This window comes from Schistocerca piceifrons, chromosome 1, assembly GCF_021461385.2.
Source record: "Schistocerca piceifrons isolate TAMUIC-IGC-003096 chromosome 1, iqSchPice1.1, whole genome shotgun sequence".
Taxonomy (NCBI): Eukaryota; Metazoa; Arthropoda; class Insecta; order Orthoptera; family Acrididae; genus Schistocerca; species Schistocerca piceifrons.
The window spans coordinates 513104349-513127338 of NC_060138.1; the positions used below are offsets into that span (position 1 = coordinate 513104349).

A 22990-nucleotide genomic window follows, 5' to 3' on the forward strand; every position below is an offset into this window, starting at 1 on the left:
TGGGAGGGTATATAACGCTATGAACAGAAGTTGAGTGTCCACTATGAAGGACATAGAGATGCAATGTACTCCTGTGATAAAGCATAATCGGCCCCTGACAGAGCTTGAACGGGCCTAATTGTGGGACTAATTTCTCTGGCCGTTCGAATCGTGTCATATCCAGATTTGTAGAACATTTGGATGTGACAGTGGCGAACGTTGAACTGGGAATGTGAGGGCAGACATTAGCAGCAGCAAGGTTCCAGTCAATCCTGTCTTGTCACCACAAGGGAGGATTGCATTATTGTGCACCAAGCACTTCTAACCACCTAATATTACCGAGCGAGGTGGCGCAGTGGCTAGCATACTGGACTCGCATTCGGGAGGACGATAGTCCGAACCCGCGTCCAGCCATACTGATTTAGGTTTTCCGTGGTTTCCCTAAATCAGGCAGATACCGGGATGATACCTTTGAAACGGCACAGCCGACTTCCTTCCCTATCCTTTCCTAATCCGATGGGACCGATGACCTCATTGTTTGGTCCCCTACCGCAAATCACCTAATATTTCATATACCAGTAACAGACTCCCTGTAACATCCTCTGTCGCATGATGCCATTGGTTGGAGACTAGCAATAATCGGACTAGGGATGTACAAACCTGTGCACAGCCTGCCACTAGCATCATAATACAAACTGCTGTAATAGGGATGGTGTCGTGCCTGAGAAGCATTGGTTGGTGATGAATAGCATCACATTGTGTTAAGTGATGAATCGCGCTTCTGCACCAACCCCGATAACCATTTTCAGCGGATATGACTGGGAGAATCACAGCAATGTTACTCCTGGCGTTGTGATATGGACTGCCATTGGTTATGACTTTGTCAGGTCTTGCAGTGACTGTGGGAACTCTGATGGCACAAAGGTATATCACGGGCATACTGCATCCACATATGTTATTTCCCGTGTGATTATATTTTGGTGCCATTCCTCATAGGAAAATGCTCTTACACACGTGTAATGTGTCTCTATGAGCTGTTTACGTGATGTTGAGGTACTTCTATGGCCAAGAAGCTCCCCAGATGAATCCTCAGTAGAATACGTGTGAGACGAGCTCAGAAGTCAGCTCCGTCTCAATGGCAAAGTCTGGGATATCAAGGACTAGTTACAGCACCTGCAGCACAATGTATTTCATGAGAGGATACAATGTACTTATGATACCCCTCCCATGGCATCTGCCTATGCATCCAGCTCAGAGGGAGTGAAACATCATACTGATAAATGGGCACCTACTGCAAAGCTCTTTGTAACTTTGACTCGATTTTGTAATAACAAAAAAGTATCACAAACCCTTTCACTTCGTTTCCCTAACCCCTTCCAGCTCACTATTGTTGTTAGACAGTATAATTAACAGATATCAGTTTTGCTCTACAAATAATTCACTTCAACCTTCTGCATATTTTGACGTTCCACGAATCAACATCACATCCAGGAAGCTTGAACTCATTTCGTCGTGAGTGTGTCCGACGTATTCGTATTGCAGATGGTGCTGTGTGATTAGCATGCAGTAATAAGAGATACAATAAAACCTTTTATAATGATAAATAACTAAAAGTTGAGTTTCAGTGTCTCAGTATTGACGTGATCGACTTCAGATCCGAAAACCTTGATTTCGAATACGGTTAATCCTATGACTTTTATCTGTCGCTGATCACTTTCTTCACTTCTGGCTACGTTTCTTGTGAGAAATGCTGAATGGCACCAGGTTTCGGAATCCATGATAAACTGCAGGTTCCCCAATAAATGACTGGGCGAAACAGTTCTGTACAAACTACTATGTTACACAATTCCTTGTCACCTGTTATAGTTTTCACCTTGCCTTCTATCAGTGCCTGTATAAACAACATGTACTTCAAAAAGGAGGGACATTGTAATATTAATTAAAAAGTAAAAGTGTACACAGTGAGGAGATCGCTATGTCAGTAGATCATAGATTGGTACTTCGACATACGCGACATTGCACTTTACGGGCGAGTTTGTTCCGTTGATGGTTCGAGAACAGGACGTGCTAGGACAAGATATTACATAATAGTACAGCCCAGCCACCACTGTTTTCTTGTAGTCCATGACATTGTCCTTATATCAAACATTTCTTCTCTTTTGTTTACGGCGTCTTGCAGAAAGCTTGTTGCTGCGTTTGAGATCGTTCTGCTTTTTGTATTGAGCCCACCTCTCTCCTTTTGTTGCTGTTGTTATCTGTTGCCCTTACAGCGTCCTCCGAAAAACGCATCTGCCCCATTATAATCAGTGGATTTTCGTTGAAATGCTACCACACGCAACATACAGAAGTAACTAGCATGTTATATTCACTCTTTTCTCTAAACTGCACTTACACCACTACAAATGAACTCCTCAAATGTCTGTTTGTCCAGCAGACAGGTTGTTCTGTATCATTTACAACTTAATTCACAACACGTTGCCGCTGTGGCATACTAAAAAATGAAAGGAAACAGTCTTGTTTATGCCAGAGTAAACAAAAGTGGTTCAAGTGGCTCCAAGCTCTATGGGACTTAACATCTGAGGTCATCAGTTCAAAAATGGTTCAAATGGCTCTGAGCACTATGGGACTTAACATCTGTGGTCATCAGTCCCCTAGAACTTAGAACTACTTAAACCTAACTATCCTAAGGACATCACACACATCCATGCCCGAGGCAGGATTCGAACCTGCGACCGTAGCAGTCTCGCGGTTCCGGACTGAGCGCCTAGAACCGCTAGACTACCGCGGCCGGCTCGGTCACCAGTCCCCTAGACTTAGAACTAAGTAAACCTAACTAACCCAAGGACATCACACACATCCATGCCCGAGGCAGGATTCGAACCTGCGACCGTAGCAGCCGCGTGGTTCCAGACTGAAGCGCCTAGAACCCCTCGCCCACCGCGGCCGGACAAGTAAACAAAACATTTTATACTTTCTCGCCAGACTCATTTATCAAGATAAGCCGTTGTTAATCGTAATAACTTCCTGGTCGGAAAAGCTTTACGTAACATTTCAACGTTGTAGTACACTCTCGTTATTTGCTATGGACCTGTATTTCCTCCTAATATACGTCACATTATGGTAGCTCAGAAATGAGATCAACGTAACCTAATGCGTTTTAACCGTGTTGCTTCAAACTAAACGTAAAACTCATACATCACTTCCCTGAATCACGTCTGGCGACAGAAAAATTAAAGTTACATTTCATATGTTTTCGCAATCTAGTATAAGATACTCTGCCAGTGATTCATTTCGCTTCTGCTGTCTGTTAATCCTACGCTTTACCATGCGATACATCAATGTCTTAGGCATTGGCACAATTTCTTCAGAACAGTATGCAACCAGTTAACTTCTATGACCTGTCATTATAATTTATTCGAAGATTGCTTGTCTTGCTCGAGGTATGTGACGAATAATTTCTCCCATACTGATACTTTCAGGAGAAGGGCCGTCGATAGTCTACACGAAACGAAATTTCTTAAGAGCTACAGTGACATTGGTTGCAGATGCGCAAAATCTGAGAACAAATAATTACGTGCGTTGTCTTAAGTAATTAATGGTGTATTTTGCAGCTCAGGTTATTACATCTGAGTGTTTACTTGTGTTTATGCCCGTGATAGACGCAGTATAAAGCGACGCACACCGCTAGTCTTTACGTTACGAGAAGTGTCTTATAAGAGTGTGCTCTCATGAATCGAAAGACAGGTATCCTTTGCCTATGTTCTGGTTCGTACTTCTCATATGTTTCATTGTAGATGGAGAAAATATTGAAGTATTTTGGCAGTACCAGATTTAATGATCTGATGAGTGGATTACTTATTTGAGTAGCAGTTATCCATATCTTTCACTTCTCTGTTTTCTAGTTGAAATGGCATCGACAATGGCGTCAGAAGAGACTGGGCAGTCCCTCTGATAGGCTAAGCGCGGCTAAAGCGCAGTGCCTTCCCATAATAAACCGCGACTGCAGTTTCAAGCGGAGCTTCAGGAAAACTACAAAAGTCGTTGGCAGGCGAGCCACACGTCATAGGCCAACAACAGCCCTCCTAACTATTGTAATATTTTCTCAGATCCTCACCCTCCACGTTCTCTTTTCGACTTCCTATAACTACAGCTAAAAAGTGAACCGATGTTTAATAGGACTGGAGCGGATATGCAGACAAGCAACAACTTTAGATAAATAATGCCAATACCGTTTCTCAATCACTCACGTACTTCTGAAAAGTCTATTACTTGCGCTCACCACCAAACTGTACTGTATTGTTGTGTTGCTAATTACTGTACAGAGATTTCATTGTGTTGTGCTTGAATGAAATGGACATTTGTAACTTCCTACCACATCCAAATGGTCCTCCTTGCGGAGCCTATGGAATAAGACTGATGTAACATAATGTAATGAAATTATAGCAAGATCGTTCTCACTATTGTCTTTCACGAGAGAAACATGTTGATAAACAACTATATGTGTTACCAACTATCAAGACCTGAAGCGGTGACGCTATAATGTGTTTCAGTACTCTTTCGTGACTCCCGTGACGTCATTGGTGGTAGTCAAACCTAACGACACATCTGCCGTGGACCTGAAACGCGCCGGTGGAAACCGTGGAGGTAAATATTGTCAATGAACGACATTTATTCAGTTAAAACAAGCTATTTCAAACTTTCAACTGTTCCTTTTAATACACCTATGATTTAGCTCTATATTCCTGGGAGAAATTTTGTTTATATATCAAAGGCTTTACGTTTTAGTATTATTTCCCTTATTAGCGCCTTCTGTTTAGATAACTTCTTAAACTGAAATACGGTTTTATCCTGCTTTTACTGTGGTCCTTGGACGTCACAGTTTCATATGATCCATAGCGCCATTTTAAAAACTTCAAGGCCCTAATGCTGAACACGAGGATGCATCATGCGGGGTTTAAGTTCGTAGCCTTGCTTGTTAATGATGACATTTCAAACTGCGACGAGGGAATTCGTTCTCGGTTTGTGTGCTGTGGAGGGCCCCACACTCGAGCGATAAACTGCTGTCGGTATCTCCTGCAGTCGATCGTTCACTTCGACCTAGGCACACACGATAGATTTTATAAGCGATTTCCACCAGTATTTCTAACGCCGCTATGTCGTGACGTTCTACTGTGGAGTATGAACTGTTACAGCACAGTAACTATTGACCTCTGTATCTCGACAAATACTGCAAGAAAACAACTAATTAGCAATTGAAATTTATTAAACTTGTTTTGGAACTCATTTCTTGGGAACAGAAGCTATTTTACAGAATACTTATGATTGGTCGTTGAGGTCAAGTGGGTTATGTGCATCTTTCCCGTTTGTATATTGCAAATAAATCTTAAAGTCCTCGATTTTTTTTTCGTTTATTAAGTTTTTGGTTTAACTACGAGTCTGTACACAACGTCTTTGAAATGGCGATTTGTCTATTTAGAGTGAATGACAAAAAAGTTAATGTACTCAGAAGACATGCTCGGATGTCAGAGGAACTTCGTGCACGTCGGGTATGTAAATGATTTGAGTTGCAATTCCGTGCAATTCTTAAAACGGCCATGAGAGTGCTTTGTGTTGTACGTGTGTAGTGTTGTTACTACGACTGGTATGGTATATAATGGAGGTGATCTGCGTCAGATGTTGAGGATCACTGCAAAGAACATGGAGATGACTGTATCTGGATTGGTACTTTTAACGGAGAGCATGGACTGCTATTCCATGGCATTGCACTGTGTGCAGCGATGTATCGAGTTTCTTCACCATGACGAATCACCATGGCAGCGATCTGCCGAGATGTCACGGTCTTTGGATGTGTTAGGGAGGCACTGCGGTGATGCTCCTAGCGTCATGGTGTAGTCAGCCATCGGGTATGACTATGTGTCAAGGCGTGACTGAGGTAACACTGGCGACAGATAGCTACGTCACAGATATCCTGCATTCGTGTGTTACCTCTCATGTGCAGTATCGTGGTGCTATTTCCCAATAGGACAATGTTCGCTCTTACATGGCAAGTATTTATATGAACTGTCTATGTGATAGTGGAGAACTTCCACGGCCGGTAGGATCCACAGATGTTTCTCCGAGGGAACGTGTGTGGGACCAACTAGGATGTTATCTCCATCCCAGTGCTAGCATGCACGATGTGAAGGGTTAGCTAATTGTGGTCCTGCTTTCCTCAGGGGAGGATACAACGGCTTTATGACACTATTTCCATACGGAATCAGTGTATGCGTCCAGACCAGAAGGAGCGCAATGCCCACTCTGCCGAATTATTTAGAAATTTGACTCGATCTACTCACTGACATAGCACCATGTACACACTCGACCCGTGAAGGTTCATTTCGTTTCTTTATCTCCTTGTAGGAGCTTCGTTTTTTTTTCAGCAAGTTTAAATGTTATCGATTGCACACCTTCTGCTGTGCTTGCTGTACATTATATGGAAACGACTTACATTAGATGACAGAGTAATTAAGTATGGCTGTAGAATGGGTGTGCCCATAATTTTAATTGAAAGTCCAGTTAATATTATCTCTTTCTATTTAAAAATTAAAGTGTCCAGTTATTTCAAAATCACCAGCAGGTTCCCAGTATATTTTGACTATTACTATGAACTTCACGTGAATTTCTGTAATATATTCTTCAAAAATGCTCACTTCAAGTTCTAAGGTTATTAACGTTTTTAGATTTGTATTCGTTCACGACATATGTGACAACTTCGTTTTCAGAGAGTTTCGTGCTCTCTGATTAACCATAAATCTTAATGTAAAGTCCTTACTCTACATGAGCATAGCAGAAAGAAACAAAAGAACGTTAACTTCTACACAAATAAATCGCAGCCTGCCAGCCGTGGTGCCAAAAATGTCCGATTCTTTGTTTCGTAATTATCAGATTGCTTGGGAATTACGAGCGATCAACGACTGATCTCTGCGATTTTCCTGCAGGCTTTGTTAAGTTCCATGGTGCTCAGAGCCATTTTGAACCTGCAGGCTTGCTATCTACGGACAGATCGGGTGACCTGGTGACGGGTTGCTGCGCTGTGTCGATCTTATGTAGGGCCCTTGGGAGACTCTATGTTACATGGCTGATGGGAGTGGGTGAATCGACAGAAGTCGAAATACGTTCACAGGTACTGAGTTGCAGTTGGGCCTTTGTTAACCTGCAGGCAATGCTGTCCACAGCGTGCATGCCATCAACCAAAGAAGAAACGACATGTGGAGATACTGATCAGTGAAATACGTATAAATTCGAAATCACCTCATTTATTGACATGTCGGAAACAGTACACACAGTATCGTCTACTAGCTAAGGTTGACAGTGACGGGAAAGCATCCGGAGAACTGTCCCTGTTCCATCACGAATAAATAGGATGGTACTCATTTTCAACGCTTTGGTATAAATTAATGGAATACACATTTTTCCCCACGGCATTTGCGCCTTTGCAGTTTCTCCACCGCACTGAGTAACGGAATTTGAGGAAATCATTCCCAAGAATAATGTCGAAATGCTATCCTCCTACGTAAGCACCAAGTTATGTTTTCCTTCTCTGCTCTCCGCCTCGACATGGCAAGTCCTCAATAGATTAACAGTTTTTGTATCCGGTCCACGGATGTGACCGTTTGGAGGCTTTATTGTCTATTTATCGCCATGAGCTGAAAGTAATCGCTCATCTGAAAATCCATGCCTACGAAATTTCTTACTGATTTTCTCTTTACGTTGCGTTTTACAGTCACGATTACCACCACAATTATCCCTTGAAAACTGATGGAATTGACAGAATGTAATGGGAGCTTGGGAGGGCAGTTACACCGGCTCCCCTCCCATTTCCCGATCCATGTCTTGTGTTACAACCAGCGTACACGGATCGTAACATCTCACACAAACATTTCAGAAACAGTTCTCTTGCCGGCTCTTACAAGGGCTGCTTCTGCGGTAAGGTCTGAGCGCTAGCAAGTATACTATTCTTCTGTGGCTTGCAGAGGTAGAAGTTAGAAGCACTAGCTTTCGTTTGGTCATGGGAACCATCAGGACTACCTCGACTAACTAACTTAAATGTTTACGTCCTATACTGAGTGACTTCATCGAATTTCGAGAAATATTGGAGCTCAATTATTTCTTTTTCATTGCCTTAACTTCCCCAGCGACCTTCTACAAACAGCCATGGTAGCACATTTAGTTAATCGCCACTGAGTAACCACATGAGTTGGGAAGCTAATGCTGTGATTATCAGCCGATACCAGTTCCACATAGTTATCAGTCACTCGAATGTCTGCTCTTTCAGAGTGCTGCAGACGTAACATTCTGCAAAGCTGAATCTGTTTTATGACGTGATCCATACCTGTCACCGCAATGAACTTACAGAGTTATTCAAGCATGCCTTGTGGCCCAACTCAGAAATACATTCAGACAATAACTCTCTCATGATAACCAAATTTAACGAACATTAATATAATTTTACTATTTTAGATTTCGTAAAAATTTGCTGATGTTCCAAGTACTTCTTAAGTTACAGTATATGTACTTTACTCATTGTGTCGTTTAAGGGGCGATTAAAAGGTTTCCGTTAGAGGGAGTTACTGCGGCGTATATGCAATATAGCGCGATTCCGATGCGAGTATATAAGCACCCACATGTACGCAAAGGACTAGTGTGGCATCCGTGTCTTTCCGACTTGCGCGCGGTAAATGTAGTATCGTGAGCTACGGCTACGTTAGTTTCAAATACGCCCAAACAGGACCAAAGTGCTGTTGTTCTATTTTTGGCTGTAGAAGACCAAACACTGGTAGACATCATCGGAGAATGTTGAATGTTTATGGGGCAGCATGTCTGCCGAAAACCGTCATTGTCGAATGGTACGCCAAGTTCCGAGCGTCAAGGGATGCTGCTGCTGCAAGACAACGCACGTCGCCATATCGCAAACCTCGTAATGCAGAAGTTATGCCAACTAAAGTGGGTGACACTCGTGCAGCTGCCCTGTAGTCCTGATTTCACACCAGGCTATTATCACATTATTAGTTCCTTAAAAAAAGCCTTGGATGGTCGACGATTCCAGTCGGGCGAAGACGTGCAGCAGGCAGTTACGGATTTCTTCACGCAGCAGAACACAGTGTTTTACGAAACATGTATTTTCAACCTGGTGCATCGTAGGAATGATTGTCTACATGCTCACAACGATTATTGATAATTGAGATACCGATTTTGGACTGTATGATTTCTAACAGAAACTTTTTGATCGCCCCTTGTGTGATATTGTATTTGTATGTTACCAAGAGAGAAACGATAGGATCTAATTTTGTTTCTCGGATGTTTTGCAGGCTACTTCCCGAATGGAGTGCCGGCCTCATTGGGCGGAGGTGAGTGATGGCACCGTTTCATTGTGTTCCACAGCACTCTCCCTCAGAAATTAATTAATTACTTATAGTCTTGTCAATTACGGTTTATGCAGATGAAATACCTATTGACTTTCAAGGGTTTATCGGCCGAGGAGGAATATGCTTAGTGTGACTCGTATCCTCAAGCTGCAAAAGGCAAACGCCCATGCTGTTTTCATTAGTAATTTTTCGTCTTTGTCAAAGGTTTTTTAATCGTGGTAGCAGATAGCTTCCTTCGACAGGCTATTTCGCTTCTTTTCCAGTCTTCGTTCAGATGAATAGGCAGTCAGTCCCTACTGATCTAGATGTCGACGAGAAGTTAACCTCTAGCCTCTCTTGCTTGTGCTAAAATTCATCGGCAATGATTAAACGTTGACGTTGGTTCTGTTATTCTAGACTTCAGGGTCTCTATTGCTCATTTGAAGTAGCTTCAGCGGGAAGTTAGCCGTCGACATTTGACGGAACGGAAATTTCAAGGAGCTCTTAGTTGAAATGACAAAAGCTTTCTTACTTTCTGTATACTTATCGTCACAGTGCTGCAGTATTGTAAGATGACATTTACTACCTTGGCTTAATGAAATGTATTTATTTAAGATCGAGTTTTCGACTGGAGTGCCATTCTGAAGTAACAGCTTCACTAACATAAACTGCTAAAAGCCAGTTCAGTTTTAAGGATACATACTGCCTTCGTTTATAGTGAAGTGCCACATGCATTTATACACTTGAGGAGCAACCCCATTCTTTTGTGCGTATGAAGTACGGAAACATGGTTGACATGACGGCAATGCCATCTTAAGAGAAATGAATATGCATTGGCGCACTTCATGTCGAGGTACAAAGTGGTACATATTTTTTTTTAAAAATGGCTTTTACAATATTATAAAACGTAATGTGCTCAAGAATAGTCTTACATTTAAGTAGAAATAATTTATTTAACATATCACAGTTTGCATTCCAGGATTGTTGCTCGACTGAGAATCCTAGTTACTCGTTCACCCACCAAATATTACAAGCCTTAAATAATAAAAAATCGCCAGGTGTTATTTTTTGTGAACATTAGAAGGTCTTTGATTATGCAAATCATATTATACTCTTAGAAAAACTTATGTTTTGTGCAGTTGATGGCTTTACAAACAACGGCGTGAATCATACTTAAGAAACAGAATTCAAGGAAGTGTGCTGAATATTTCAAATACTGTTGCACAGGTTGAAAATTTTAGTGACTGGGGATACATCGCAAAGGGAGACCCACAGGGTTCAATCTTGAGACCATTTCTAATGCCTGTATATGTGAACGACCTTCCACTTAACATTCAACAAGCAGAATTGGTACTTTTTGCAGACGATACTAGTTCTATAATAACCCCATTAGAAAGAAACCAGTAGAGGAGATTGTTAATTGTATTTTTGAAAGAATTTTCAAGTAATTCTCTGAAACTGTATTCTCTCTTAATTTTGAGAAAGCACACTGTTGAGTTCTGTAGAATAAATGGAGTCATATCAACAATTTATGCGGTGCTTGAACAGAAGCCAACAAATATGGAAGAACGCTCCAAATCTGTAGGTGTACGTACTGGAAGAATCATGTTAGTGAGCTTTTCAAACAATTAAGTTCAGCAACTTTCGCTCTTAATAGCTATAATTGCTAGTCTCGGAAACAAATGAATCAACCTTCTGACATATTTTGCGTACATCCACTCAATAATGTTTTATGGAATAATTTTCTGGGTAACTCGTCACTTAGATTGAACTGATTGTACAACAGCGAGCACGAAGAATAGTACTTGTTGTTCACTCTCCGGTCGTTATGTATAAATCTCTTCAAAGAGTTAGGAATTTTAGTTGTGCCATCACGATACATATATTCGGCAATGAAATTCGACGTAATTAATCCATCACAATTTGATAATAACTGTGATGTTCACACTTACAACAATGGCGGAAGAAAGACCTTTCTCGCGAATTATTAAAGCTGTTAGTGATAAAGAAAGGACTTCGATATGCAACGACAAAAATTTTTGATCGTTTGCGCAAGAACACGAAGTATCTGACTGATACCAAAGCAAGTTTTACTTCTAATCTGAAGTCATTTCTCATGGGACATTGCTTCTAATTCCTGGATGAATTTCTGCTTAAAAACTAGTAGCAAGACAGTAAAAAAGAAAAATATTAATTTTTAAGTGTAGTTGCATGGGTTGGACTAGAAAATATGTTCATTAATGTCAACACTAAACATGTATTCTGATCCAGTAAACTGACTCCTTCCACTCCATTTTGGTAAAATAATCGTTCAAATGATCTGTGGAACACGTAACTAACAAATTTTCGAAAACAGAACGCATCCCTAAAACTGAATTTTTGTTTTAGGAGTTTACCTTATTACAGTTTGTAGTCTTCCAGTTTCATGTGGTAATGATCTATTGTTTCCGAGGACGCGTTTTCGCTTGGATGTTCAGGTAATCCTTACGGAGATTTGCCTTTAGGGCACGAGACGTCTCTTGGTGACAGAAGACTCACGGTGAGCGACAGTGCAGCACAAAACTCTGTATTACTTCAGCAGTCAATTCCCTCCATCAGCGTAGTTCAGTGTTGACAAACAGGTTCTATACAGACTCCAAACACGTTCAATAATTTTCACTGTAGATAGAATATAAAGAAATATTCCCATAACAATTTTACAGTTCTTTGCATAATTGTTTGCATAACTCTTTGCATTACTGCTAGTGTAAATTTCATGGACAACGCGTGCGTATCTCGGATCCGCTACAGCCTTCCGCTCGCAGTGACCTGTGGCCAGATATCAACACAAATAAACAAGATGAACCGTACATTCAGTCGGCTACGCTGATAAGCTAGTGTCCGCATCTGGAACACTACAAACTATACGTGACAATGACACTACACATGAAATCGTGATTTTAAATTTAGTGACAGTCGGAGCGGCAAAAGTAGTTTCTCAAAAGTGATTCCCACCTCTATACTATTTCCACTTCGTCTTACTGGTAGGCCTACAAGACAAAATTCTTTACGGAATAAGAAACTCTTGCTGTAAAGCATGGACTTTGTCCATTACTATTTGAAATAATATCGAACATACTCTATATCAGCTGTTTAGAGGATGTTGATGAAAAAGTGACTATAGAACGTCTCCCACAAGAAAACGACATTAGGTTCTTTGTCACTGTGTTTGTACACGGAAGTAGAAATCTTAAACTTTTTTAAAAATTCCTAGCTTTATCCTTATATTTTAAGAAATTTATAACTGATTTCTCTCTCCTTTTCTGAAAATGTCAGATATAGCTAGGAATATATCATTTTCAGCAAAGTATCTGTCTCTTCTCACAATAGAAATCTGAGTTTCGGTTTCTTCGTATTTATCATCTCTCATTGAAATCGAAAGCAAATCTGGATGTTTTCCGAATAATTGGAAAGTTTTCATTTGTAACACGACAGTCAAAACATACAACAGATAATTAATATTGCTAAAGTTCATTAATGCTTTTCCTTGTAAGTGAAACGCAGCTTTCTGATGACGAACAAAATGTTCGAAATTTGTAACGGCAAGGAACAATAAAATGATCCGGAAATAAGCCTTCGACTTAGTTGTTCCTAGTTGTCTTTAAACGTATCTAAACTGAGACATTTTTCACATAAAAATACGTTGTTGTAGCGTATGGTACATTGATGCTTGATACTAATCTCCATAGTAAGTTATTGTGAACTTAATGTGCGCATGATTCAGTGACACTACATTGCAGTTGCTTCCAGTGTACTCTTTTGCGGATTTCCCATGGGTCAAATTCAACTTCAGTACACTGCTGTGCTCCGTAGTGCTCCTCAACTCTATTTGAACGTTTGATATCCTTAGAACTATTTGGTTATAAAGGATATAAAGATGGCCAATAGCGATTAAAAATAAATTACAGTTCCGTCTATAATGACGAAAGCAACAGGAAAAAAAAATCTGAGGATTCTTATTTGTAACGTATAGAAGTTCATAATAATTATTCTGGTATTTGTTGAAGAACATTTTGTTGTACTGTTGCGTCCATTGTTTCTCTAATGTACATTTTACTATCACAACTTTCCTTCGGGCAGTGTTGTACTATTAATGCTAAAAAAGAATCGCTTTATTCCCATGTCAAGATACACGTTTCACTCAAGAAACAGTACCAAACCAAAACTAATCATTCGGAGAAAAATTAAGTTATAGCCTACACAGGGTAAAACGTTTTCGCACAAGAAATTCGTTTCAGCTGTGGATCCACGTGGACAATTTACACACTATTTGGTACTTCATCCGAAATTCTGTCGAAATATTCAAATCATGACAAACAGAATATTCATTCAAGGTAAAAATCTGACTTTTTGTATGGATTCAGTAGTTCAAACGATTTGCTCCGTTATTTTAGTAATAAACTGATGAGAAATTTACCGAAACATGCTTTTTGTTATTCACTGTGTAAATAATAGATTTATGTTTTTCGTTACAGCATTTGCAACTTCTGGCTTCAGCCCTAACATCTTAGCGTTAGGTAAGTACTTTCAGGTACATGTTATCTTTATGTGTTCCTATTCCACATACATGAGCTATAATTTTAAGTTCTGTGCATTGTATCAATTATACGCGAAGCGTATAGTGTTAGAACTGGCACTTGCGTGTTTTTTTTCTTATGACTTATATTGCATAGCAGTTTTCCTCTATTATGCATGTATTTAACTTAGTTGTCGTAGTAAGGGGTTTATAACCTTCAGCTTCCATTTTGTATGCTCATAACTTTCATTAATTTTTTCTTCGCACACATCACAGTAACGCTCATTGCAGCATGGTCCTCTAGGTTAATATGCAGGGCACGTGAGCACAAAGTCTTATAATTTTGAAGAAATGTATCTGCAGTTTGTGAATACGATTGCACATCAGCTGTTTACGTGGTTAGTGACTCATGAAAATTGGTGCCGGACGATGATTCGAAACCGGATTTCCAATTTATAGCAAGCTGTCACATTAATCACTTCGACTATCACTCTGCGCCTCGCAGAACTACTCAATCTTCCGTAAGGCAGTTTCCATGTCCTATGCTCGCTCGCACACATTTTCATGTGATTCCCGCACAGCGATGGAGATTATTATCCCCGCCGTATTCGCCTTCCGGGGGATATAATACAGGTTTGCACTGTCTGTATTTCTTGGTTTCTGTAGAATACCATATAATGGTTTGAGTCCCGGTCCGGCACAAATTTTCATGAGTCACTCACTAATCATTTGCACAGCTGATGTATATTGGTATTCGAAAATTGCGGATACGTTTCTTCAGTTTAATATGCGTACAGATCGTCGGCAGTGCCAGTTGCGTTCGGTATGCATGCATGTCCGAAGGACGTCGTATGATACTATACAGGCACAGCATAACACAGACGCTGTAAATCTTTCTTATAATTTTCCTCTCTTGACTGTTAACATTGTTTACTCTTTACAAGCTCGCGAGCATTTTACAGTTTGGATGCATTTCATTACCTTGATGATAATCAATTGACAACTAAACGTTCTATGAATTTTTTGTTCGAAATAAAAAGAACGAAGTAAGAGTGTTTTCTTAGTGCAGCCACAACATTCTCTTTTCTCGCTTGATTAGATAGTTTGTCATTAATTCTTGCATTAAATGCTGCCTTCATAGAACATAGAGGGTGTAACAGGTATTATTGCAGACACACACGTCACAAACTTTACAACCTGATGTTTTCTGCATGGTCGCCTGTCTGTATAGATTAAATGTTTTGCGTCCATGCGTCCACACTTAGCCACCTGACCCGCTGCCCAGCGGAAAATAAGCATTGATGGCTTGTTCTTGTTACTTTTAGTTGGAGGTACTAAACAGCTTAAAACATGACATCTTGGGATGTCGGGTGTTCTGCCGGATATCAGCGTCGTACTTGCACGATATTTCGGTCACGTAGCTCGTGACCGAAATATCGTGCAAGTACGACGCTGATATCCGGCAGAACACCCGACAACCCAAGATGTCATTAGATCGCCGGGAAAGCCTGAAGAGTTACAACTTAAAAGATACTGCTCTTGATAGGTATTAGTAAGCAAATGACATAAATATTGATGAAATGTTGTTTACTGAACCGTTCTCAGCCACCAATAGTAATATCCGCACTTATACGCATTACATCCTGTATTTTTATATGGACACATTATCACTCTTTGTTTAAAACATGGAAAATTGTAGCCGAAACCATAATATATCACTTACCGTAGCAAATTTCCATTTGCATAACGGACTCGCATTCCTTGGCAGTGCCCTCCATTGTCAAAAAGTACAGTAGTCTTGTGGTCCGAGTACATAGATCGTAATTCTCAAATTACTTCGCTGCTTATGAAAGTGCTTCAAACACTCTCTGTACTGGTTTGCAAAAGATCTGGCATCATTCGTATAAAGGTTTTTCCTTTCTGTCTCTCCTGCTACAGTTTTGGAAACACACACACACACACACACACACACACACACACACACACACACAGAGAGAGAGAGAGAGAGAGAGAGAGAGAGAGAGAGAGAGAGAGAGAGAGAGATCTGAGTATGTGAGGTAAATATTACACTGAAACTATGTCTCAGACCAAAGATATTTTATTCTGTCAGCATACAGCCAATGTCATTGTTTTACTCAAGTGATAAATACACACTGATAAGCCAAACAATTATGTCCACTGCCGACTGTGAAATCGAATACCAACTGATGGCATTGCAGGCATGTGACGCTGTAAAGAACCTGACTAGTGCAGCAGAGGCTATTGGGGAATCATTCTATCACTGACACGGGCCGCAAATGGAAAAATGCTCTGATATAAACCTGTTTGATGGGGGCAGATTGTTAGTGCATGAAGTTTGGACACAAGCATCTCGTAAACGGTGTAGCTGGTCGGCTGTCCGCACGGTACTGTCGTGAGAATCTATGGGTGGTTGTTTGAGGACGGCGAAACCGCGAATACGCGTCAAGGTGTTGGACGTCGACATCACGTCACACCTCGAGCAATTCGGGCGCTTGCCCGCTCTGTAAATCAGGGTAGACGGCGATCTGTGACATATTTGACGACAGAGTGCACTGCAGGTGCAGGCGCAAGTACTTCGGAGCACACCGCTCATCGTACATTACTGAACATGGACGAGCCGTAAATGTTTCCATGTTGCCTACACGACTCAGGGAATTACGAGTGCAATGGTCATGGAATCATCTAGAATGAGGCGTAGAACGGTGCAAACGTGTTGCCTGGCCAGATGAGCCACTTTTATTGTTGCACTACATCGATAGGCGCGTGCGGTTGCGCTGTCATCGAAGCGAACAGCAGGTCGAAACATGTGCCGTCGCACAGGCGCAAACTGATAGGGGCAGTATCATGCTATGGCAGACGTCCACCTGCGTCAACCGTGGGACCTGTTGTAATAATCAGAGGCACTTCGATAACTGTGGACTACTTCAACGCTGTTGCGGACCACCTGCATCCTTTGATGGTTGAGCTCTTCACAAAAGGCGATGGTATCTTCCAGAAGGATAATGATCAACACCACAAGGCCAAAATGTTTCTATAGTCGTTTGATAAGTATGATAGTGAACTCATTTTAGTGCCAACGGCAACAATTACGCCTGAACCGGGACCCATTTGTGACGCCCCCAGCCGCTAGCTGCAAGTCCACAAACCACCGGGCAATAATGTACCAGTATTGCGTGACCAGAGGTAAGCCAACACGCTATTAAGCATGTGGTTATAATCTGTGGGCTCACAAGTGTATCCCCTCTGAGGTCATCCGGACGATAATATAGCTGTAGCATGTTGTCTCGACGCAAACGGAAATTTGGAGCGAATTTATCTTGTTAAAGTCCTATGCGGTGATATGAGAGGGAAAGGGTGATTGAATATCTCGGCGGAATCAACTCCGTGTAAAATGATGGCTCCAACAATTTAGGTGATCTCAGACCTGTGGCGAGGAGCGTCGTCCTGCAATTAAATTACGGTGCGAATCATTTGAATCCGTCCCGTTTCAAATCACTTAACATGTCCTGATCTTTGATGCCTGTCACTTTTGACTAGTGAAAGAAATACACAATTGTGTCTGGGAATCCGCACCGTCGGAACTATCTCGTTCCATTGTCTGCCCACAGTGGTGTGCAACCTTATATGTTTTACGACGTGTTAAGAGGGTTGTTCCTCAAACAGGCGAGGTTGTTCCGTTAGTCAAAGAGTTCCCCCTGAAAAATGGGTACCCTGCGACCAAGCATATCTAAAGCCACTGTTGGTAAAGTTTTTGCGGCAAACAGCATTTATGCGTTTCTGAAAAAATTATCTTAGTAATGCACGTGCCATGCCGAGCTCTTAACTGGTAATATCTATAGCTATTTTGAGTCTCATCCCAAATACCTCATCTTCAAATATTAAATAGGCAGCATACTGCCAAGATGTACTTAACGCAACTGGTACCCCTCTCATTACCTTGTATAGACACGACTCATGTCATTTTGCTGTTTACTTGCAGGGACCTGGAGCCGCATACGTTCTTTTGTGTATGCTTCCCCTGTGAATACTTTGGCATATATTCGAGCAGCACAAATAAATTTGGCGCTCTGTTGGAATTTCCTAGTACTGAGAGATTGCATTAATTACGTTATTAACAGCCTTGGAAAAATTCTTAGTTTCTAAACGTATTAACGAGTTTTGAAGCTTGTGTTTACATTCACACGAATGTCGTCTGCTTTTGTTTTACAGCAGGACCTGTGCCTTCCAGACTTGGCCTACCTTTCTGCTGTTCTCCTGCTCTGGGTGAGTTCCATGTTTATTTATTTGAGTCAAATGAAATATAAAAACCAAAGTGCTTTTTTTCTTAATCATTGTTTTTGCGAGACCAGACACAGGACAACTTAGCAGAGACCGTAATCTCTGTAAAATTATTTACGTACCAACGAAAGATGAAATAATCTTGGTCTTACCTGCATCTGATTCTACATCAGTACTGTGCAAAGCAACGCACGGTGCGGCGATGCACCAGAATCAAGATATGTCTTCCTAGTCCATTCGAAAGCCAGTGGCGGGAAAAATGCTTTTCGAAATACACTACTGGCCATTAAAATTGCAACACCACGAAGATGACGTGCTACAGACGTGAAATTTAACCGACAGGAAGAAGATGCTGTGATATGCAAATGATTAGCTTTTCAGAGCATTCGCACAAGGTTGGCACCAGTGGCGACACCTACAACGTGCTGACATGAGGAAAGTTTCCAACCGATTTCTCGTACTCAAACAGCAGTTGACCGGCGTTGCCTGGTGAAAAGTTGTTGTGATGCCACGTGTAAGGAAGAGAAATGCGTACCATCACGTTTACGACTTTGATAAAGGTCGGAGTGTAGCCTACAGCGATTGCGGTTTATCGTATCGCGACATTGCTGCTCGTGTTGGTCGAGATCCAATGACTGTTACCAGAATATGGAATCGGTGGGTTCAGGAGGGTAATACAGAACGCCGTGCAGGATCCCAACGGGCTCGTATCACTAGCAGTCGAGATGACAGGCATTTTATCCGCACGGCTGTAACGGATCGTGCAGCCACGTCTCGATCCCCGAGTCAACAGAACGTTTGCAAGACAACAACCATCTGCACGAACAGTTCGACGACGTTTGCAGCAGCACGGACTGTCAGATCAGAGACCATGGCTGCGGTTACCCTTGACGCTGCATCACAGACAGGAGCGCCTGAGATGGTGTACTCAACGACGAACGTAGGTACACGAATGGCAAAACGTCGTTTTTTCGGATGAATCCAGGTTATGTTTACAGCATCATGATGATCACATTCGTGTTTGGCGACATCACGGTGAACACACACTGGAAGCGTGTACTCGTCATCGCCATACTGGCGTATCACCCGGCGTGATGGTATGGGGTGCCATTGGTTACACGTCTCGGTCACCTCTTGTTCACATTGACGGCAGTTTGGGCAGTGGACTTTACATTTCAGATGTGTTACGACCCGTGGCTCTACCCTTCATTCGATCCCTGCAAAACCCTACATTTCAGCAGGATAATGCACGACCGCATGTTGCAGGTCCTGTACCGGCCTTTCTGGATACAGACAATGTTCGACTGCTGCCCTGGCCAGCAAATTCTCCATATCTCTCACCAATTGAAAACGTCTGGTCAATGGTGGCCGAGCAACTGGCTCGTCACAATACGCCAGTCACAACTCTTGATGAACTGTGGTATCGTGTTGAAGCTGCATGGGCAGCTGTACCTGTACACGCCATCCAAGCTCTTTTTGACTCAATGCCCAGGCGTATCAAGACTGTTATTACGGCCAGAGGTGGTTGTTCTGGGTACCGATTTCTCAGGATCTGTGCACCCAAATTGCGTGAAAATGTAATCTCATGTTAGTTCTAGTATAATATATTTGTCCGATGAATACCCGTTAATCATCTGCATTTCTTCTTGGTGTAGAAATTTTAATGGGCAGTAGTGTACTTCCAGATAAATTCCTTTCACTGTCGTTATTATGAGATACGTATGGCAGGAAACAACGTATTTTTGATTCATTTCTGAACCTAAGCTCTCGCATTTATGAATATGAGCTTTCGTGTGGTGCACAACTTCTTTCTTGTAGAGTCTTCCACTAAACAAGGTTAAAAGTTAATTAGGACCGCTCCGACTGTCGTTATAAACCCGTTAAAAATAAGAGGTTCCTCTTTCCTTGATCTCCTTTATTAATTGAAGTTGACACGTTCCTACACAGATAGATTAAGTGCCCTATCTCCTTCCAACATCGGTTATTCCTCCCTATTATTCCTCCACAAATTCCCAGTCTGGCTTTCTTCGGCTTCACAACTAGATCCAAGGAGTCGTTCGATATCAGATCGCTTCCTGTGGATTTCAATGCATATTTGACGGTTGTGACTGATTCTAATGTTTACTAGATTATGATGTAATAACAGAATACCGAATATCTGGTTTCTTCAGGTGACACGGTACTCAATGCAAAGGAAAAGTCTCTGGTTGGTACACCTTTCTACGATGCTTGTAAAAGTATAAAGCGTTGTTATTGATAATTATTATTAACTACTTAAAGCCGAAATTAACGGAGAGTTTGTATGGTATTTAGTTACAACTTTTCTGGTGACTGTGCTCTTAAAATGTTTATCTGCCCTCAGTCTCTCACTCCCCCCCCCCCTCTCTCTCTCTCTCTCTCTATCCCAGCTGATGTTTCTATGTCTAAGATACACGTCTCCCATATTAGCCTTGATGAATTGCATAATGAGCTTGATCAATGATGGTAAAAGATTTTAAATATCGTTTGTTTTTCATTCGACATTGGACTCTGGTGAAAGTAACAGCTCAGGTGTCAACATGTACGTTGTTATTAAGCTTCTCTTGACGTTGCTGATAGGAGTTTCATGTCTGTGCTATAAGGTGTTAGGCATTGGAAACCGGTTCCCTCAATATGTTACTATGTTTTCACAATCACATCCGTGAGAGAGTGTTTCTAATTTAATAACCGTGTTGGGATGGTAATCATCAAAGTAAAGGCTAGATATTGTCAAGAACTTTCAATCAGCAACTTTCACTTCCTATTTGATTTGGTAGGAATGACCATCGAGATAAATAAGAGACGTGGTACTGGAAGATGCTTTCCATCGCTCTATTTGGGAGTGAAACGGTAGAGGTGTGGATTGAAAGTGGCGTCTTGTACCCTGCAATTCTAAAATTTTGCTGTAGAGGAATCATGTAGATGTAGATTTACTCAAAACTTTACGTCGAATGTCTGTTAGTGCAGATATTTCAGTACACATTAGACACTCTCTCTCAAATGGAAGAACTAGTGAATTTATGTGCAGCAGTTCCTTTTGTAGCCTTGATTTCCAAGTTGGATATTTCCTATAATTCGGTCATGGCAAACCGGCCCAGTGCTCCAGGAAAAGTCAAATAAATCATTTATAAACAGTCCTTTTCATAGTCACGGAGGAGCTTCTTTTGTATATGAAAGAATTGAAATCTGCTATTTGTATTCACGACTGAAGTAATGCGTTTGTTGTATATGAAGTCCAAAAACTTTTGTTTTTGTGTTACATTATAGGAGCTATATCCCAAGGATTCCAGACACAAATCTCTATTATGTGAATAAAAGTCAAATATGAACATTCCACGCAAGTTTAACGTTATGGAGTAAAATAAATCCATATTATCTCGTGAACATGAATTAAATTATGGTGTCTCAAATTCATTTTAAGAGGCTTTTGAAACATCTCTTCAATTCAGTCGAAGTGTTGATCAGTGTAATTTAATTCCGGGAGGTTGTTGAATACGTGGGGAACCATATATGTGATTCACTCAAATTCCAAAATCTCGGTATATTTTCAAGATTAATCTAATTCCCGGAGGTATCTGTCGCATTAGAACAGAAACGGTGTATGTCCAGTGGCTGTAATACTCCTGGATCATCGCAACATGCATTCTTTAGACACACCGCAAACATGACGATTTTACTGTAACTCTTGAGCAGTGTAAATATCAGTGCCTCTCTGTTGAAATTTACTATTATAGTGGATACGTAAGGCTTTTGCTGGGAATAACCCGAAAATATTTCTAGGTTGTAAAGGTACAAACAAATGTTGATGTATGTTATTTATAAGTTGAGATTTCAATGAATGACATATGCTTTTACTTTGCAGTGCTTCCTGAGGCAGCAAAAGTTTCTTCTGGTCCATATGTAACAACAACTTTACACCCTGGTGTTCTGGCTTTTGTTGGTGAGTTGCGTGTTAAAAGTTCTGATTTCACTGAAATAAAAGACACTGCCCAAACTACATGGACCGAAGATGTTAGAACACATGCCTGCTACTTTCCACTAGTCTTAACAACACCAGTTGTTGGAGAAATTTGTGAAATTAACTCTTTATCGGAATATGTATCACTGAACGATGTAACCTGTCTGTTGGCGGAGATTTTTCGGTACTTAACGGAAACTTCCGTGAACCCACAAGTTGTGAAATCCTTACCAGCTCTTCTCTTTAGGCATACTCCTTGATTTTATATTGTCGATAATCACTGTTCAGAGCAATGCCCTAAAAATCGTACAATTGTAAATGATATTTTTCGCAGATAAAATGGATATTTCCAATATCTCACCAATCAGTCGAAGTCGTCCACATACTTCACTCACAGAAAACCAGTGAATCATGAAAAAAAAATCTATCCGTTCTCGCAACTTCATTACTAACTAAGATACAGGCATCACTTTGTTTTGCCTTAATGGAATTCTGCTATTTTTTCCGCCAAAATAGTAGATCTCGATCACACAAACCCAGTGATAGAAAACATTTGCTAATCTAACAAGAAATCATGGAATAAAAGTAACTGAATTTTTCGATTTCTTGTGCTGAAAGGTACGAGATATTTTACATCCCAGATTCCCAGACAAAGAAATCTAACGCCATCATTTAGGCGATCGTACTGAATATCTCTGAATAGGACTGCCACTTCCTACCCACAGGTTTGGAAACAGGTGGTTGAAAGTGTCTCTCCCTGCTGAAGAATTATGAAGAGGTCATCTATCATGATGGACA

At 41.1% G+C, this 22990-nt stretch overlaps 1 protein-coding gene across 1 annotated transcript in view; it reads left to right on the plus strand.

Moving 5' to 3' along the window:
* The window catches only part of LOC124797527 (inter-alpha-trypsin inhibitor heavy chain H4-like), a 64073-nt gene that overhangs the window by 33923 nt on the left and 7160 nt on the right, over positions 1-22990 (plus strand). The window contains exons 11-15 of the mRNA XM_047260793.1: positions 4530-4623; positions 9327-9365; positions 13877-13918; positions 18148-18201; positions 22097-22174. Of these exons, the coding sequence (XP_047116749.1) occupies positions 4530-4623; positions 9327-9365; positions 13877-13918; positions 18148-18201; positions 22097-22174 (307 nt within the window). The remainder of the gene's footprint in view (positions 1-4529; positions 4624-9326; positions 9366-13876; positions 13919-18147; positions 18202-22096; positions 22175-22990) is intronic.